The sequence below is a fragment of the Ovis canadensis genome, chromosome 7, assembly GCF_042477335.2.
Source record: "Ovis canadensis isolate MfBH-ARS-UI-01 breed Bighorn chromosome 7, ARS-UI_OviCan_v2, whole genome shotgun sequence".
Classification (NCBI taxonomy): Eukaryota; Metazoa; Chordata; class Mammalia; order Artiodactyla; family Bovidae; genus Ovis; species Ovis canadensis.
In genome coordinates this window covers 38,342,583-38,362,789 of record NC_091251.1, presented here as the reverse complement: position 1 = coordinate 38,362,789, position 20,207 = coordinate 38,342,583, and the positions used below count along the sequence as shown (strand labels likewise).

The following is a 20,207-nucleotide window of genomic DNA, read 5'->3' as shown; positions in this document are numbered from 1 at the left end:
AAATTGTGACTTCATAGTTTTATTCTCAGGAAGTCCTTTTCCATTCCAATACTTAATATTTATGAACATGTATTTCTGAAATATTTATCCACCTGAAGTAAAATAGGAGAGGACCTAAATTTTTCAGATTTTCTTATTAATTTTTTAAGCACCATTCAGTGAATAATCATTTCCTTTCTGGTTTGTAGCAATTTATACTACATTATTATGTAAAATATAGTCCTTGTCTCTCAGACCCACATGTAACATGTCTTTGGACATTTTCTCTTGGATGCTTATATGTCGTTTGACTGAACAGATTCAAAACAGTATTCATTATCATCACTGAAGACCATGCCCTCCACTATCATTTATTAAGTCTTAAAAATAAGAAATCCAGGAGTGATTCTTTGACTCTCACCTCCTTCCTCTCCCTCTTCCATTCTTTCTCTCTTTTCCTCTCAATTTGTTACTCATGAAGCACACATCTTGTGACTACTAAATGGTAGGTATTACTGTAGGCTTTTGGGATGAATCAGTAAATAATGGAACAATTTGTTTCACTGTGAAGCTTATATTCTAGTGGAGCTCTCCAGACAATAAGTAATAAGAAAAACAAACAAATTTTGTAGTAAGTTGAGAAGAAATAAGTACAATAGTAATATAATAGAGTAGGTTAAGATGGATCTGAGACATCAGACTGAGGGGAGGGAGTTGCATTTCGTAGAAGGGTGGATTTGGTAGGGATCATTGGGAGGTGTTATTGAGCAAAGGCTTGATACAGATGAGTGAGTTAGTAGTGCAGATATCATAGGGAAAGGCACCCACCCCATCAGAAATATAGCCAGTGAAAGGCTGGTGTTCTCAGGAAAGATCAAGATGTCTTTGTTAGTATTAAAAAGTGGGAGAATATTGAACTATTCAAGGAGGCAAAGGGAAGCAAATTTAGGGGGATTCTGTAGACCACTGTAAAGAATTTGGCTTTTACTGTAAGGAAGGAGGGCCTCTGGAGGGTTCTGAGAAGAGAGGTGATATGATATCACTTATATTGACAATTATTTTTATGTCTGGTTGTCCTGCTGAGAATAGCTTAGGGAAGGGTGGTGCAGTGGTGTCAGCAGTGATAAGTTTGGAGTCTATAAGGGAATTTAAGGGAAGAGAGAGATGGTGGCGTGGGTAGCAGTACAGATGCTAAGATGCTAGTGGTGAGATTTTGAAGGGTCGGTGTTTAGTCACTAAGTCATGTCCAACTCATTTGTGACCCCATGGACTGTAGCCCACCACAGTCCTCTGTCCAAGGGATTTCTTAGGCAAGAATAGTGGAGAGGGTTGTCATTTCCTTCTCCAGGGGATCTTCACCACCCTGGAGTCGAACCCATATCTCCTGCATTGGCAGGTGGATTCTTTGCTAGTGAGCTACTAGGGAAGTCCCTTTGGAGGATTAACAAATAGGATTTTTTAATTGAAGAAATAGTGGATGTAAGAGAAATGATTCCAAGTTTTTTAACAAGCAACTGCAAGGATGAATTTGTCATCATTTAAGATGAAGGGGTAGGTAAGAGCAGAAGCTGAATTTAGTACTCTTTGCATCTAATATGTTTATAGTATGTGCAAGTGAAAATGTAAAGTAGGCATCTGAGTAAACAAGTCTCATTTACCTGGTAGAAATCTGAGCAAGAGACTGACACATAAATGTTATTTAAAGATGTGATACTAGGTGAGATAACCTAGAACATGAATATAGATAGAAAAGACACGAAGTTAAAGACATGAGCCCTGATATCCTCTAACATTAAGAGTTCAGAGAGAATATGAATAATGATTAATAAGACGAAGAAGAAGCTATTGGGTACATAAGAAGAAAAACCAGGATTGTGTAGTGCCTGGAAAGTCAAATGAAGAAAATATGAAGATTGGAATAAATACCTGGGTTTAAAAATGGGACTAAGAGTAAATCATTAGATTTAAATATGGAAATAATGAGATAGCAGAAAAACAAGTGTTAGGGGAAATTTTTCATTGAAATGGATTATTTGAGAGTGCAAAAGAAGAATTAGACAAAGAGAGCAGAGACAACTCTTTTGAGGAATTTTACTGTAAAGGTTTTCAGAGAAATAGAAGTAGCAGAAAGGAAAGTCATATCAAAAATTTTAGTAAGACAGCAGCTGTAGCACATGGTGAAAGCCATGGGGATGCAGTAAAGAGGGAAACATGGGTGGTGGTGAACAGAGATGGAAAAGCTGGAGTAGTTCTTGTATGCACAAGAGAGAAGGGTTGTATTGAGTGAAGTAGAGTTTGGTTAGATCCTAATTCCTTTGGCTTAGAAAGAAGAGAAGAAACTTATTATTTGCTATCCTAAGCTAGAATCCTGTATCTATTTTCAGAAGTGGTGTGGCAGCTAATTATCTTTGTTATAGTTATTGCTTTTGCCTGATAATTTGATTTTGCTTTATAAAACAATGTGCATCATTGTTTCTTTATTCTGGTGAAGGAGGTATGCTATAGAGAAGAACAAGAAAGAATATTTTGGTTATGGTTTTAAAGATGAAGCTAAGCTTTATTGACTGTATAATTTGGCTTAATACATAGATTGAAATCATGCTATGAAAACCTTACGCTGCAGTGCGGTTCTGAGGACTCAATAAAATAATATGCAAAAGGACTGGTTTACAAAGTCACTTTATTTTCATATTTTAAAATGTTACTTTTTAGGAGAATGCTCAAAAATTTTGTTCTCAAGTCTTTAAAAATATTTTTCTGTGTTTTTCACTTTCTTAAGTATGTACTACTGAAATTATCAAAAAATAATTAAAAGTGGGAAAGATCACTTTAAATTTTGCTGTGCAATGCATATTCAGTCACCATAAAATAAAGATTCAAAATAGTTCTAGAGTATGGCAGAAATTCTCTTTGTCATAAGAAAATGATAAACCTCTTATTTCCTCTCATTAACAACTTCTTTGCTTGAACTATATTAGGAAAAACATCACAGGTGATAACTTCCCAGGCCAAGTGATTTCAGTCTCAGTAGCATCACTTGGTCACTGTCCTCTGGGGCTGTAATTAGCTTCCACTCTTACTGTGACATTCTTTTATACACAGAAGTATTTGTGTCTATAATGATCCTGAGTAGGATCTGGTTGATTTTTGGATGGTGATATCTGAATCTTTAGCAGATCTCTTGGTTCCTTTGGCAAAACAGGTAGGTGAGGGTTATTTAAGTAGTATGAAAATCAGAGGGCAAAGTTTTCTATGTTGTAAATTTAGAGATGATTTTGGTGACGTGATTAAAATGTTCTCAAGTCAGATCTGCTTTATTACAGCAGCTTCTTCATTGGGCTTCTTCTCTTTTTTTGTCCCTTCATTCCAGTTTATCTGTCATACAACAAATCAATACATTTTTTTTTTTTTGAGCTCTGGTCTCATCATTAATTCCTTGCTTCTAAGTCTTTGCTCATCTTCATTAACTATACTCCACCATCTTAAGTTCAAACTTAAGGTCAGGTAAAACTAGTCTCAGCTTTCTTATTTTCCACTGTTCTCTTAATTTCCATTCACCAAACAACTTGCATTCTTCACCGTTATCCCAGAGCACCTTGAACTTGTCATTTCTCATAGTGTAGTATCTGCTTGAAATGATTGTTCAGACTCTATCTTCATGTACCATAATATTTACTAGTCATAAAAACTCTTCAGTGCCCTATTTCCCACTTTGTCTTCTCTGATTACCATCGCTATGGTTTTCTCCTTCCACTTTACTGAGGTATTTCTAAGTCTGTAACAGTCATCTTACTGGGCCTAATAGATTTATGTAAAATGTTAGATAGGCATTGTCTTTCTAAACAAATAACACAGGATGGTCACTAAACATATAAATAAGAAGGGATGGTAGAACAGGAATTAAGAGATCTAGGATTATGTTCGTTTGAGTTGCCATCCACATCCATAACATTGCTTGGCATGCACATCTGTCTTTGTATTTTCCACTTGTACAGGGTTGCCAACAGCTATGGCTAAATGATGTCAAGTGAATGTTGAAAAAGATGGTAGTTTAGCAGCAAAATTCTTATTTCCTGAGGGGCACATATTTGTGGATTTGCTTCTTCCTTCTAAGCAAATTTATGTGAATTTTTATATGATTGAGCACAACCTTAGAAAAATTCCAAGAAGCGTCCCCTCCCCCATACAGATGCAAATGAACCAGTGTTATCTGATTTGGTCAGAAAAGGCTTCAAAATAGTTTTTATGAGAATTTATTCATAATTTTGGCTGTAGGGAGAGGAATGTTGGGGAAATGGTACAGTCTGACATTATGTCTCAGAGCATAAACTTCTTACAAAACAAGCCCTTTTTTTTCACTTAGGAGTTCTTGGGAAATATTCCTCGTAGAACGTTTCAAGCTACAGGAGACCAGTATAGACATGAAAACCTGACTTGACACTGGCTCCACTTAATTATCTTACACTAACAAACTTAGAATTAAAGACTTTTTTTAAAAAATATTTGGAAAAGTTAGCTGGTAAAGAATCTGCCTGCAATGCGGGAGACCTGGGTTCAGTCCCTGGGTTGGGAAGATACCCTGGAGAAGGGAATGGCTACCCACTCCAGTATTCTGGCCTGGAGAATTCCATGGATTTTATAGTCCTGGGGTCGCAAAGAGTCAGACATGACTGAGTGAATTTCACTTTAATACTTGGAACTTAGAATTGGGACATATAGCTAGATGGTCCTTATATTGTATTCAGTACAGTTCAGTCACTCAACTGTGTCCAACTCTTTGTGACCTCATGGACTGAAGCATGCCAGGCCTTCCTGTCCATCACCAACTCCTGGAGTTTACTCATACTCATGTCCATTGAGTCGGTGATGCCATCCTACCATCTTATCCTCTGTTGTCCCTTTTTCCCTCCACCTTCAGTCTATCCCAGCATCAGGGTCTTTTCAAATGAGTCAACTCTTTGCATGAGGTGGCCAAAGTATTGGAGTTTCAGCTTCAACATCAGTCTTCCCAATGAACACCCAGGACTGATTTTCTTTAGGATGGACTGGTTGGATCTCCTTGCTGTCCAAGGGACTCTCAAGAGTTTTCTCCAACACCACAGTTCAAATCATCAATTCTTCGGTGCTCAGCTTTCTTCATAGTCCAACTCTCACATCTATATGTGACTACTGGAAAAACCATAGCTTTGACTAGACGGAAATTTGCTGGCAAATTAATGTCTCTACTTTTTAGTATGCTGTCTAGGTTGGTCATAACTTTTCTTCCAAGAAGCAAGTGTCTTTTAATTTCTTGGCTTCGGTCACCATCTGCAGTGATTTTGGAGCCAAAAAAAAAAAAAAGTCTGTCACTGTTTCCATTGTTACCCCATCTTTTTGCCATGAAGTGATGGGACCAGATGCCATGATCTTAGTTTTCTGAATGTTGAGTTTTAAGCCAACTTTTTTACTCTCCTCTTTCACTTTCATCAAGAGGCTCTTTAGTTCTTCTTCACTTTCTTCCATAAGGGTGGTGTCATCTGCATATCTAAGGGTATTGATATTTCTCCCAGCAATCTTGATTCCAGCTTGTGCTTAATCCAGTCCAGCATTTCTCATGATGTACTTGGCATATAAGCTAAATAAGCAGGGTGACAATACACAGCCTTGACATACTCCTTTTCCTATTTGGAACCAGGCTGTTGTTCCATGTCCAGTTTCTGCATACAGATTTCTCAGGAGGCAGTCAGGTGGTCTGGTATTCCCATCTATTTAAGAATTTTCCACAGTTCATTGTGATCTACACAGTCAAAGTCTTTGGCATAGTCAATAAAACAGAAGTAGATGTTTTTCTGGAATTCTCTTGCTTTTATGATGTCCAGTGGATGTTGGCAATTTGATCTCTGGTTCCTCTGCCTTTTCTAAATCCAGCTTCAACATCTGGAAGTTCACAGTTCACCTACTGTTGAAGCCTGGCTTGGAAAATTTTGAGCATTACTTCACTAGCATATGAGATGAGTGCAATTGTGTGGTAGTTTGAACATTCTTTGACATTGCCTTTCTTTGGGATTGGAGTGGAAGCTTATCTTTTCCAGTCCTGTGGCCACTGCTGAGTTTCCAAATTTCCTGGTATATTGAGTGCAGGACTTTCACAGCATCATGTTTTGCAACTACTTATTGTGCTCCCCGGAGAAGGCAATGGCAACCCACTCCAGTACTCTTGCCTGGAAAATCCCATGGATGGAGGAGCCTGGTAGGCTGTAGTCCATGAGGTCACTAAGAGTTGGACACGAATGAGCGACTTCACTTTCGCTTTTCACTTTCATGCATTGGAGAAGGAAATGGTAACCCACTCCAGTGTTCTTGCCTGGATACTCCCAGGGACGGGGGAGCCTGGTAGGCTGCCGTCTATGGTGTTGCACAGTGTCAGACACAACTGAAGTGACTTAGCAGCAGCAACAGCATTGTGCTCCCACTTATTATGGTAGGTACTGCATTACGTATACTTTATGCATATCATACCAACTAGTTCCCACCATGCCCTACAAGGGAGATATTATGAGGAAACACGGTTGGAGAGGTTAAGTAAATTTTCCATGCTCACATAGCAAATGAGTAGTGTAATCTGGATTTAAAAATAGTCCTGATAGAAACCCAAGCTACTCACAGCTGTACTGTAGTCATCTCAAATCAGGATAGCAGTTGTGATTTACATTTGTGTTGCATTGTAAAACATGATCTTTCTATTCATTATTACATGTGATATTCACAGAAATTGTGTGAGCCTGCCTAGGAAAGCACTGAAAGAGTTTGCCTTTTCAAACTGAATCACTTGCTTAGTGGTGGGAGCCAGATATTTACTTTTATCTCAACTCTGACACTCGTGGTGAAGAACTTGCTTGCCAATGCAGGAGACATAAGAGATGCAGGTTCGATTTCTGGGTTGGGAAGATCCCCTGGAGAGGGAAGTGGTAATCCACTCCAGTATTATTGCCTGAAGAATTCCGTGGACAGAAGAGCCTGGGGGGCTACAGTCCATGGGGTCAAAAAGAGTTGGACATGACTGAGCGACTTTCACTCACTCACTGCTTTTATACTCTCCTGTTTTTTAACTCTTCCTTTTATCATCATGTTGCATATCTCTCCTAATTTCTCCCTTTCTGTGTCTTTCTCTCTTTTATTTATTTATTTTTCCTATTTTCTCTGTTCTCTATTCCTCTCCACCTCTCAGATTATTGCCAAACTTCATGAAATTGAGTGTTTTAAATTGAGAGAAAAGTTTGCTCCTTTTCCAAAGCAAGATATGTTATAGAGTGTGGGTGCCTCTAGATGGAGACTGTTAGTTGTGGTTGCTCTCTATTTTGAGATGAGAAATATTCTCTGCATTTGGAATTTATTTGAAAAGATGATGGAGAGAGGAGAACAGGAGAGTAATGGCTCCTGGAGTGTGTAGGGGTTACTAACCAACCTCTCATTCTGAAAAAATCCACTCACTTTCACACCTAGTTATAAACTTTGAAGTGAAGTGAAGTGAAGTGAATTCTCTCAGTCGTGTCCGACTCTTTGCGACTCCATGGACTGTAACCAGGCTCCTCCCTCCATGGGATTCTCCAGGCAAGAGTACGGGAGTGGGTTGCCATTTCCTTTTCCAGGGGATCTTCCCGACCCAGGGATCGAACCCAGTTCTCCTGCATTCCAGGCAGACGCTTTAACCTCTGAGCCAGAACTTTGGGTGATATGCAATTGAAAATTTTAAAGAATTATGGTTAATAGCAATAGATTCACAGGTTACAGACCAAGGTGTTAGCATTCATATTTAAAAAGACATCACACATTCCATCCTCTTCCTGAAATCCTTTACCTGTCTAGATGATACTAGTCCTTCCTTTGAATTTCTATTGTTCTTTTCCCCTCACACATTCAAAAAACATTTTTCTCTACTCTTTGTATGGCACATATTGTATATTTACTTATATTGTAGATATTATGTGTGCAATTTATGTCTTTCCAATGGATTTATAGAGTTTGTGACTTACAGAAGCTAGGAAAAAACACCCAGACCATTTATGGCCTGGAACTGTCAATAAAAACTTTATGAAATAATTAAAACTTTTATTAACTTTTGAGGAGAGTAAACATAGTCAGATATGATAGTGTGATAATATATATTCTTTTAAATATTTTGTTATTGTTGTGTCATTTCAAATAAGCAGCAATATTAGAAGAGTGAGCACACAGTCTGACAGTAATGAATATACCTATTTCTGTATACAGTTTATTTCTAACATTCAATGGGTCACCTTTTTGGTATTTAGTTATTATAGTTATGCAAAATAATTTATTGCCTATCATAGGGTGTTTGTGTAAATACTGGTGTTGTCAGTTTTAAGCCAAGAAATTATATTTTTAATTTTGATTTTTTGCCTTTTTTCTTAGGCTGTCTTCTAAGGATCAATAATTTCAGGATCAATAATTTCTGGATCACGAATCCAGATAGCTGGGTTGTCTGCAGTTCTGTGAACTGAACAATTCATTTTTCATTTTACAAAATTTATTTATTTTTATTGAAGGATAGTTGTTTTACAGTATTATGTTGGTTTCTGCCAAACATATACACAGTTTTTATTTTTGAGTCTTAGGTTTTTCATCTGAATAATGGTAAATCTGGACTGGACCATCTCAGATTGAAATATTGGTAAGAATGCACTGATTTTCTTAAGCTTCTTCACACAGAAATCTTCATGGTTTTTTATCAGTTGCTGAATATTTCTGGCTCTTTCCCCAGTATTTCAGTCATTCTTTCACTAATTTTTACCTCACTGGCCCTTTTCATTCCATTTCTTTCCCATAATGAACAGTCTATGTTGTTGTCTGTTCCGTGGCCCAGACTCAGAGATTTCTGATGCCTGAAAAGATTGATACTATCGAAAGTGTGTATCTTGAGATTATAGACTGTAGGATCAGGAAGTGATGGCAAAGTCATTTGCTTTACTTGACTGTAGAGAGACTCAGTTCTATAGTGGTGAGTCAGAATCGGGGTCAGATCACAGTGAGAGCTCTGCAAGTTTTGGGGGAGAGGGATGTTTTAAGATCAATGAGAACATCAACTTGAAATGCACATTTTTTTGTTTTGAGAATATACTTTAAATTTCTGGAGCTGTGTCTACAAAAGAAGAATGTTATTAAATCTTTTTTTCTGCATCCCAGCATCTTCTAAAGGAACAAAAGCTCATGAACTGTTTTCAGGGTTCACCTTTACCAGAAATTCATTATGATGGGTATCTGGACACAGAGCAATGGACTCTTCTCTTCCCCTTCCATGTCCTCTCCCCCAAACACACAAACATACTTAAAGCTTAAAAAGCACTAACTCTTTAGTATCACACTTGGATGTATGTGCTCAAGCCAAAGAGATGACTCTGGTGCCCTCATATAATGTTACTAAGGTTTTGACATTCTTCTCATTTCAGAAAAAAGCTAAAAACTTGAAAGTATAAATGATTTTGGAGATATAACACACCTGCATGGATTTCAGACACAGTAATCATGATGATATCAAATATCAAAGCAGGTACAATAAAGGAAAATATCATAAATACTTTAAGAGGATAGAGATACCACAGAGCAGGAAAAGAGAGTGGGTAGGTGAAGCTGAGACATTGATGAGGAAAAATGTAATATTTCAATATTTCCAATTGCTGGCAATGAACACCTTAATATGTGTGGATTAATAGAGACCATTTGCAGGAGTGTTTCACATCACCTGCCGTGATATAGGCATATGGTTTAGCAGAAATGAGAATGAAATCCCAAATATTTGTACATGTCTTAGGCCTGAATTAAAGTTTTGCAGGGCCAGGTGTAGGCTCTGGAGGAAACTTTATTGAATAGTGTGGTCAGTAGAGAGCTCTGTGTGATTTTGATAAAAACTTTTAAAAGATGGGGAGATTTACCTTGAAGATAAATGAGATAAACCAGTCAGAAAAAGATAAATACTATATTGTTCTTCTTGCACGAGGTATGTAAAGTAGTCAAATTTATATAAACAAAGTAGAATGTGGTTACCAGAGGGGCTGGAGGAAGGGGGAAAAGGAGTTGTTTCATGGGTTTAGAGTTTCAGATTTGCAAGATGAAAAAGTTCTGAAGACCTGTTACACAATAGTGTGAGTATGCTTAATATTACTGAGCTATTCTCTTAAAAAGGATTAATATGCATTCTTTTTAATAGTTGAGTAATATTCCATTGTGTATATGTACCACAGCTTTCTTATCCATTCGTCTGCTGATGGACATCTATGTTGCTTCCATGTCCTAGCTATTGTAAACAGTGCTGCGATGAACATTGGGGTACATGTGTCTCTTTCAGTTCTGGTTTCCGCGGTGTGTATGCCCAGCAGTGGGATTGCTGGATCATAAGGCAGTTTTATTTCCAGTTTTTTAAGGAATCTCCACACTGTTATCCAAAGTGGCTGTACTGGTTTGCATTCCCACCAACAGTGTAAGAAGGTTCCTTTTTCTCTGCACCCTCTCCAGCATTTATTGCTTGTAGAATTTTTGATAGCAGTCATTCTGACCAGTGTGAGATGGTACCTCATTGTGGTTTTGATTTGCATTTCTCTGATAATGAGTGATGTTGAGCATCTTTTCATGTGTTTGTTAGCCATCTGTATGTCTTCTTTGGAGAAATGTCTGTTTAGTTCTTTGGCCCATTTTTTGATTGGGTCATTTATTTTTCTGGAATTGAGCTATAGGAGCTGCTTGCATATTTTTGAGATTAGTTGTTTGTCAGTTGCTTCATTTTCTATTATTTTCTCCCATTCCGAAGGCTGTCTTTTCACCTTGCTTATAGTTTCCTTTGTTGTGCAAAAGCTTTTAAGTTTAATTAGGTCCCATTTATTTATTTTTGCTTTTATGTCCAGTATTCTGGGAGGTGGGTCATAGAGGATCCTGCTACGATTTATGTCAGAGAGTGTTTTTCCTACGTTTTCCTCTAGGAGTTTTATAGTTTCTGGTCTTACATTTAGATCTTTAATCCGTTTTGAGTTTATTTCTGTGTATAGTGTTAGAACGTGTTCTAGTTTCATTCTATTACAAGTGGTTGACCAGTTTTCCCAGCACCACTTGTTAAAGAGATTTTCTTCATTGTATATTCTTGTCTTTTGTCAAAGATAAGGTGTCCATAGTTGCATGGATTTATCTCTGGGCTTTCTATTTTGTTCAATTGATCTATATTTCTGTCTTTGTGCCATACTGTCCTGATGACTGTAGCTTTGTAGTATAGTCTGAAGTCAGGCAGGTTGACTCTTCCATTTCCATTCTTCTTTCTCAAGATTGCTTTGGCTATTCGAAGTTTTTGTATTTTCATACAAATTGTGAAATTATTTGTTCAAGTTCTCTGAAAAATAATGTTGGTATCTTGATAGGGATTGCATTGAATCTATAGATTGCTTTGGGGTAGTATATTCATTTTCACTATATTGATTCTTCTGATCCATGAACATGGTATATTTCTCCATCTATTTGTGTCATCTTTGATTTCTTTCATCAGTGTTTTATAGTTTTCTATATATAGGTCTTTAGTTTCTCTAGGTAGATTTATTTTTAAGTATTTTATTCTTTTCATTGCAATGGTGAATGGAATTGTTTCCTTAATTTCTCTTTCTGTTTTCTCATTGTTAGTGTATAGGAATTTGAATCCATTCAAATGAGGTGGATGAAACTGGAGCCTATTATACAGAGTGAAGTAAGTCAGAAAGAAAAACACTAATACAGTATATTAATACATATATATGGAATTCATAAAGATGATAATGATGACCCTATATGCAAGACAGCAAAAGAGACACAGATGTAAAGAACAGACTTTCGGACTCTGTGGGAGAAGGGTGGGATGATTTGAGAGAATAGCATTGAAACATGTATATTACCATATGTGAAATAGATCACCAGTCCAAGTTCAGTGAGAGACAGGGCCTCATGGCTGGTGCACTGGGATGACCCTGAGGGATGGGATGGGGAGGGAGGTAAGGAGGGGGTTTCAGAATGGGGACACATGTACACCCATGGCTGATTCATGTCAATGTATGGCAAAAACCATTACAATATTGTAAAGAAATTAGCCTCCAATTGAAATAAAGAAATTAATTTAAAAAAAGAGAAAGAGGATTAATATGGTAAATTTTATGTTATGTGTTTTTTAACCACAATAAAAAAATGGCAAGATTCAGAAGAGCAGTGAGTCTGACTGACAGGATAAAAAGAATGAAGTTATATCTTCAGTAAGACCCATTTACTCTTTTACTATTCTTGCCTATATCTGATGTTTCATATTCCTCAGCTTTATTTATGTTAATCTCAGTCAACCTGCTATTCTATAGCTTGTTTCTTCTTAATTCATTTCCATCTCAGGTTTCAGAAATCTCTCACTCCTAGGTGATGATCCATCAATTAAGCAGTTTTCCTCCAACATTGCTCTATGAAGATAAATTATATGGAGAGAAGAAACTGAAAATGATCATAAAAGAGACAGGGACAATGTAGGTCCATTTTTAATTTTTTGAGGAACTTCCATACTATTTTCCATAATGGCTGAACCAATTTACATTTCCACCAACAATGAGGGTTCATTTTTCTCTACATCCTCATGAACACTTGTTATATGTTGTCTGATTGATAATCAGCATTCTGCAGGTGTGAGGTGGTATACTGTGGTTTGATTTATATTTCTCTGATGGTTAGTGATGCTGAGCATCTTTTCATATGTCTATAGGCCATCTTTATGTATTCTTTAAAAAATGTTTATTCATGTCCTCTGTCCATTTAAAAATCAGTCTCCTTCTTTGATCTTGAATGAATTCCTTGTATATTTTTGATATAGACTCCTTATTGAGTATATCATCTGCAAATATCTTCTCCCATTCAGTGGTCAGCCTTTTTGTGTTGCTGATAGTTTCCTTCAGTGTGCAAAAACTTTCTAGTTTGATGTTGTTCCAATTTATTATTTTGCTTTTGTTTTCTTTGCTTAAGGAGACAGTTTCACCTCCCTAACCCCAAAATATTGCTAAGACTAATTCTTAAAAAGTGTTACCTGTTTTCTTCTGGGAGCTTTTATGGTTTCAGATATTAAATTAAGCCTTTTATCCATTTGAGGGTATTTTTGAGTATAGGGTTAGAAAGTGGTCCAATTTTATTCTTTTGCATATAGCTGTCCAGTTTTCTAGCGCCATTTATTGAAGAGAGTGTTTTTTCTCCACTAGATAGTTTTGGCTCCTTTACTGTAAACTAGTTGACTATATGAGTTTTATTTTGGGGGGGGGGGCTCTCTATTCTGTTTCAAGGATTCATGTGTCTGTTTTATTGTGCCAGTACCATAGATTTTTGATTTTTATAGCTTTGTAGGATAGTATCTGGTCCCATCACTTCATGGAAAATAGATGGGGAAACAGTGGCTGACTTTATTGTTTTGGGCTCCAAAATCACTGCAGATGGTGATTGCAGCCATGAAATTAAAAGACACTCCTTGGAAGGAAAGTTATGACCAACCTAGACAGCATATTAAAAAGCAGAGACATTACTTTGTCACCAAAAGTCTGTCTAGTCAAGGCTATGGTTTTCCAGTGGTCATGTATGGATGTGAGAGTTGGACAGTAAACAAGGCTGAGCACAGAAGAATTGATGCTTTTAAACTGGTGTTGGAGAAGACTCTTGAGAGGCCCTCAGGCTGCAAGGAGATCCAACCAGTCCATCCTAAAGGAAATCAGTCCTGGGTGTTCTTTGGAAGGACTGATGTTAAAGCTGAAACTCCAGTATTTTGGCCACCTGATGCAAAGAGCTGACTCATTTGAAAAGACCCTGTGTTGGGAAAGATCGAAGGCAGGAGGAGAAGGGGAAATCAGAGGATGGGATGGTTGGATGGCATCACTGACTCAATGGCCATGAGTTTGGGTAAACTCCAGGAGTTGGTGATAGACAGGAAGGCCTGACATGCTGCGGTTCATGGGGCAGCAAATAGTTGGACATGACTGAGCGGCTAAACTGAACTGAGTATAGTTTGAAATCAATGAGCATGACACTGCCTGCTTTATTCTTCTTGCACAAGAATGTTTTGGCCATTTGGGGTCATTTGTGTTTCCGTATAAATTTTAGAATTGTTTGTTCTAAGTCTGTGAAAAATACCATTTGCATTTGTGTTGAATCTGTAGATTGCTGGGTAGTATGTACAATTTTAACAATATTTAAAAAAATGCATATGTTAATAATATGTCCAATCCATGAGCATAGACTATGTTTTCATTTATTTGTGTCTTCTTCTGTTATTTTTTATCAATGTCTTGTAGTTTTCAATAAAAAAGTTTTTTCACTTCATTGGTTATGTGTATTTCTTGGTATTTTGTTCTTTTTGATGTAATTATAATTGGGATTGTTTTCTCAATTTCTCTCCCTGATTGTTTTTCCCATATATAAATACAACAGATTTCTGTGTATTTATCTGTATCCTGAAAACTTACAGAATTTATTAGTTCTATTTTTTTTGTGTGTTTGTGAAATCTATAGGGTTTTCTGTATATAGTATCATGCCACTTGGAAACAGTGACAGTTTTATTTATTCTTTTGTTATTATTTTATTATTATTTTTTAGTCTTGTCTGATTTCTATGGCTAAGATTTCCAATAATATGTTGAATTAATGTGGCATTAATGGGCACTCATCATCTTCATCCTAATCTTAGAGCAAAAGCTTTCAGTTTTTCATTACTGAGTATTTATGTTAGTGGTGTGTTTGTTGTATATAGCCTTTATTATCTTGAGGTGTATTTCCTCTATACAAACTTTGTTGAGAGGTTTTTATCGTAAAAGGATGTTAGATGACATGGTCTCTTGAGTTATATGTATGTCTTCATCACCATCATCACCATCAACATCATCATATCATGATTATTCAGCAAGTGTGAAGAATATATTATCAAATATTTGTCATTTATAATGTGAACAATGCCACATAAGTAAAGCATACCACATTTTATTATTCTTCATAGATACTGTGTTTCTCACAAATTGAAGGATTGTGGCAATAATGCATAGGGCAATCTGTTGGTGGCATTTTCCCAACAGCATTTTCTCGCTTAGTGTCTCTGTGTCACATTTTGGTAATTTTCATAATATTTCAAACTTTTTCATTATTATTGTATTTGTTATGGTGATTTATAATCAGTGTTGATCTATAATCAGTGATGTTACTACTATGACTCATTAAAGGCTCAGATGACAGCTAGCATTTTTTTTAGCAAAAAATGTATTTTTAACTTAAGGTATATATATTGTTTTATACAAAATGCTATTACATATTTAATAGACATATATTTTAACAAAGCTTTCATATGCACTTGGAAACTAAAAATTCATGTGACTTGATTTTCTGTAATATTTATTTTATTGCAGTGGTCTGCAACTGAACCCATCATCTCTGAGGTATACTTGTATTAATACCACTCTTACCCCTAATAATAATAACTTCTTTCATATTTTGTTAGTTCTCATTATTTCAGCAGCAGCTCTGTTGGCTGGATTGATGGATGGAGGGAATCACTCGGTGGTGTCTGAGTTTGTGTTTCTGGGACTTACTCATTCATGGGAGTTCCAGCTGCTCCTCCTGGTGTTCTCCTCTGTGCTCTATGTGGCAAGCATGACTGGAAACATCCTCATTGTGTTTTCTGTGACCACTGATCCTCACTTACATTCCCCCATGTACTTCCTACTGGCCAGCCTCTCCTTCATTGACTTGGGAGCCTGCTCTGTCACTTCTCCCAAGATGATCCATGACCTTTTCAGAAAGCGTAAGGTCATTTCCTTTGGAGGCTGCATTGCTCAGATCTTCTTCATCCATGTCATCGGTGGGGTGGAGATGGTGCTGCTCATAGCCATGGCCTTTGACAGATATGTTGCCATATGTAAGCCTCTCCACTATCTGAGCATCATGAGCCCAAGGATGTGCATTTTGTTTCTGGCTGCTGCCTGGGCCCTTGGTGTCAGCCACTCCCTGTTCCAGCTAGCATTTATTGTGAATTTGCCCTTCTGCGGTCCTAATGTACTGGACAGCTTTTACTGTGATCTTCCTCGGCTCCTCAGACTGGCCTGTACAGGTACTTACAGACTTCAATTCATGGTCACTGGAAATAGCGGGTTTATCTGTGTTAGTTCCTTCTTTATACTCCTCATCTCCTATATCTTCATCCTGTTAACTGTTTGGAAACGCTCCTCGGGCGGTTCATCCAAGGCCCTCTCCACTTTGTCAGCCCACATCACTGTGGTTATTTTGTTCTTTGGTCCAACCATGTTTGTATATACATGGCCGCACCCCAGTTCCCAAATGGACACGTTTCTTGCTCTTTCTGATGCTGTTCTCACTCCTTTTTTAAATCCAGTCATCTACACATTCAGGAACAAAGAGATGAAGGTAGCAATGAAGAGAGCTTTCAGACCATTCGTGATTTTTAGAAAGATTTCATAGTGTTAGAAGGATTTTATCCTGATCATCATATCACCTGTATCTGGAATTTTAGAATTAGCTTTTTTTTGTTCATTAGTGATTAATTTGAGTGTTACCACTCTCTTTATGAATGCTCCTCTTCCTTACAGATAATGAAGATTTAAACAAATAAAACCTTAATTCAAAACTTATATTGATTTATATGGGATTACACATATGTGTACTAATTATAATCATTTCTTTCTAGGTAGTTTCTTTGGTTCTCTTTTCTCTTGAGATTATAAATTTATTATTATTTCAATATACCCATGTATTTACTCATAATCTGCCCCTTGAGGTAACTAATGTGCTAATTATTCAATTGCCATTAAATCTAAGTATACTGTGAAAAGATAGATAGATTATTACAGTCTCCTGAGACTCACTGAACAGCCACAATAGCAATAACAAAGAGATAATGAAAAAGTTGATACAGACATTTAAGTCAAATCATTAAAAATACATAAATAATCCAAAAAGGAGACAAGAAAGGGTAAAGAAAAGAACAAAAGCTGGGACAAACAGAAAATAAATGATAAAATGGTAAAGCTAAATGACCATTTTAATAATCTCATTAAATATAAAGGTCTGCATACTAATTGAAGACAAGTATAACCCTAAATATATTCTGTCTACAAGACAGAATATGAGATATATATATATATATATATATATATATGTAGAAGAATGGAAAGTATACCATGTAAATGCTAATCAAAAGAAAATGGGATTCATGTTAATGTATGGCAAAACCAATACAATATTGTAAAGTAATTAGCCTCCAATTAAAATAAATTTATATTAAAAAATAAAATAAAATAATTTTTAATAAAAGGAAAAAATAAAAAACAAACAAATAAATAACTTTCTTGCTAGCAAGGGCAGGATTTAACTACTTAAAAAAAAAGAAGAAAATGGGAGTAGTTATATCAGTTAGAACACAGGAAACCTATATAACACTATCTACCAATTTGATCCAGTAATCATTTGTAGAACAACCTACCTGACAACAGCAAAATGTATACTCTTTTCTCAAGTGTGACATGAAATATTCTTGAAGACAGAACATATTCTGGACAATAAAGCAGACTTACCAAATTAAAAGAATTAAAATAACACAAAAAATTATCTGAAAGTAGTAGAATTAAACTAAAAATAAATTGAAGGATATCTGAAAAATCTAATAATTGGAAATTAAACACTATACTTCACATAATACATAGGTCATAAAGAAAGTGATAAGGGAAATTACAAAGTATGTGAGTTGAATGGAGATGAAAATACAATATTAAAGTTGGTGGAATTCAGCTAGAGCAGTGTTTAAAAAGTTTACACAATATAAAGCTAATATTAAAAAACAAAGAACTTATTAAACTAATACTGTAATATTTCACTTTAGGATGAGAAAGGAAAGTTAAGTGGCTTAGTCGTGTCCGACTCTTTGCAACCCCATGGACTGTAGCCTACCACTTTTCTCTGTCCATGGGATTTTCCAGGCAAGACTACTGGAGTGGGTTGCCATTTGCTTAGGATGAGAAGAGAAAATTAAATATGAATAAAGGAAACAATAATGATAATAGAAAAAAAAACTTCTTGAAAATAGAAAAATCTATAAAGAAATAACATGAAACCAAAAGGAAATTTTTGAGAAATATCAATACAATTAAAAGAGATTGCTGAGAAGGCTAAATTGTCATTATTAGAAGGGGAAAATGTGATCTCACTTTACTCTAGACACATCAAGAGAATAATCATAAGATATTATAAGTAACTCATGCCCATACTTTTAATTCTAATGAAACATTTTAATTCTTGAAAAATGAAATATACGAGTTGACCCAAGAACAAACAAACAACTTGAATAGTCTTATATTAGTTAAGGAAATTGAATTCGTAGTTTAAAAACCTTCCTCCAAAATCTCTAAAAGTCCAGATAAATTTTACTGGCAAATTCTGTCAGACATTTATGGAAGAGATTATATCAATTTTACACAAATTTTTCCTAAAAATCATAGGGAGGGAATTTCCCAAGTTAGTTTTTGAGATCAACATTGCTGTGATATCAAAAAAAGACACTACAAGAAACAAAGCAAAACAAAAAACTACAGACCAATATTTACCATAAACAGAGACACCAAAATGCTCAACAAAGTATTTGACAGTCAAGATGGGATATATATATAGATGTGATAAATACATCATAACTAAGTGGGGTTTAGTCAAGGAATGAAAGGCAGGCTGAACAGTTCAGTATCAATTGACAGAAAAAAAGATTTAAAACTAAAAAAGTTTAAAACTTTAAAAAAAGATTTAAAACTGATTGTCTTAATAGATGTAGAATAAAACATGACAAAATTAAATACCCACGGGCTTCCCTGCTGGCTCAGTCAGTAAAGAATCCACCTGCAATGCAGGAGACCTGAGTTCACTCCCTGGGTCAGGAATATCCCTTGGAGAAGGAAATGGCAATCCACACCAGTATTCTCCTGGGAAATACCATCGACAGAGGAACCTGGTGGGCTACAGTCCATGGGGTCCCAAGAGTCAGACACGACTTAGCAACTAAACCACTATTCATGATAAAAATTCTCAATAAAGGAAAAAAAGGAATTTCCTTAATCTGATTAAGAACATCAACAAAATCTTACAGCTAACATTATATTCATTGGTGAAAGACTGAATGTTTTCATTCTAAGACTGGGAACAAGGCTAAGATGTGCATCCTTACCATTCCTACTTATAATCACACTAGATATCCCAGCCAGTGGAATAAGGCAAGAGAAAAAGAGACATGGTTTAGAAAGGAAGAAATAAAATTATCTCCATGCACTAAAGATAAGATTTTCTATATAGTAAATTCTAATGAATGTGTAAAACAAGCTTTAAAAACTAAAGTGAGTTCAATAAGGCCACATGATTCATGTCAATATATAAAATTCAATTGTATTTCTACATACTGAGGATGAACAGTTGGAAACCAAAATATTTATTTTAAAGATTCCATTTATGATAGCACTTATAAACATGGAATACCTAACTACAGATATAACAAGTGTATGTTGATAATTACAAAACACTGATGCAATAAATCAAAAAAGATATAAGGTGGCTCAGATGGTAAAGAATCTGCATTCAATGCAGGAGACCTGGGTTCAATCCCTGGGTTGCGAAGATTCTCTGGAGGAGGGCATGGCAACCCACTCCAGTATTGTTGCCTGGAGAATCTCCATGGACAGAGGAGCCTGGCTGCAGTCCATGGGGTCGCAAAGAGTTAGACACAACTGAGTGACTAAGCACATCACAAATCATAAATTGGAACACTTTGATGTTATTCATATGTCAATTCTTGCCAAAGTCATTCATAGATTCAACAAAGTCCCAGTCAAAACACCATCAGATTTTTAGAGATATCAACAAACATATTTTAAAATCTTTATGGAAATGCAAAGGAACTATAATAGCCAAAATAAATTTTTAAAAAGTAAAGTTGAATTTTAAAATGTATGTGTGTTAGTTGCTCAGTCGTGCCCAACTCTTTGTGACCCCATGGACTGCAATCCACCAGGTTCCTCTGTCCATGAGATTTTACAGGCAAGGATACTGGAGTGGGTTGCCATTTCCTTCTGCAGGGGATCTTCCCAACCCAGGGATCAAACCCGGGTCTCCTGCACTGCAGGCAAATTCTTTACCGACTGAGCTACATAGATCAAATAACAGAAAGAAGAATC

At 36.1% G+C, this 20,207-nt stretch overlaps 1 protein-coding gene across 1 annotated transcript; it reads left to right on the top strand.

The window, feature by feature from the left end:
- The first annotated feature begins 15,513 nt into the window (after positions 1 to 15,513).
- On the top strand, positions 15,514 to 16,461 carry LOC138444142 (olfactory receptor 4F3/4F16/4F29-like). The gene has a single exon (XM_069597469.1). It carries the CDS (start codon positions 15,523 to 15,525, stop codon positions 16,459 to 16,461), a length of 939 nt encoding a protein of 312 aa, XP_069453570.1. The 5' UTR covers positions 15,514 to 15,522.
- The last annotated feature ends 3,746 nt before the right edge of the window (positions 16,462 to 20,207 follow it).

Bases quoted from the DNA above. Each gene is read 5' to 3' on its own strand.
- LOC138444142 (XM_069597469.1), top strand. From the start codon at position 15,523: ATGGATGGAGGGAATCACTCGGTGGTGTCTGAGTTTGTGTTTCTGGGA.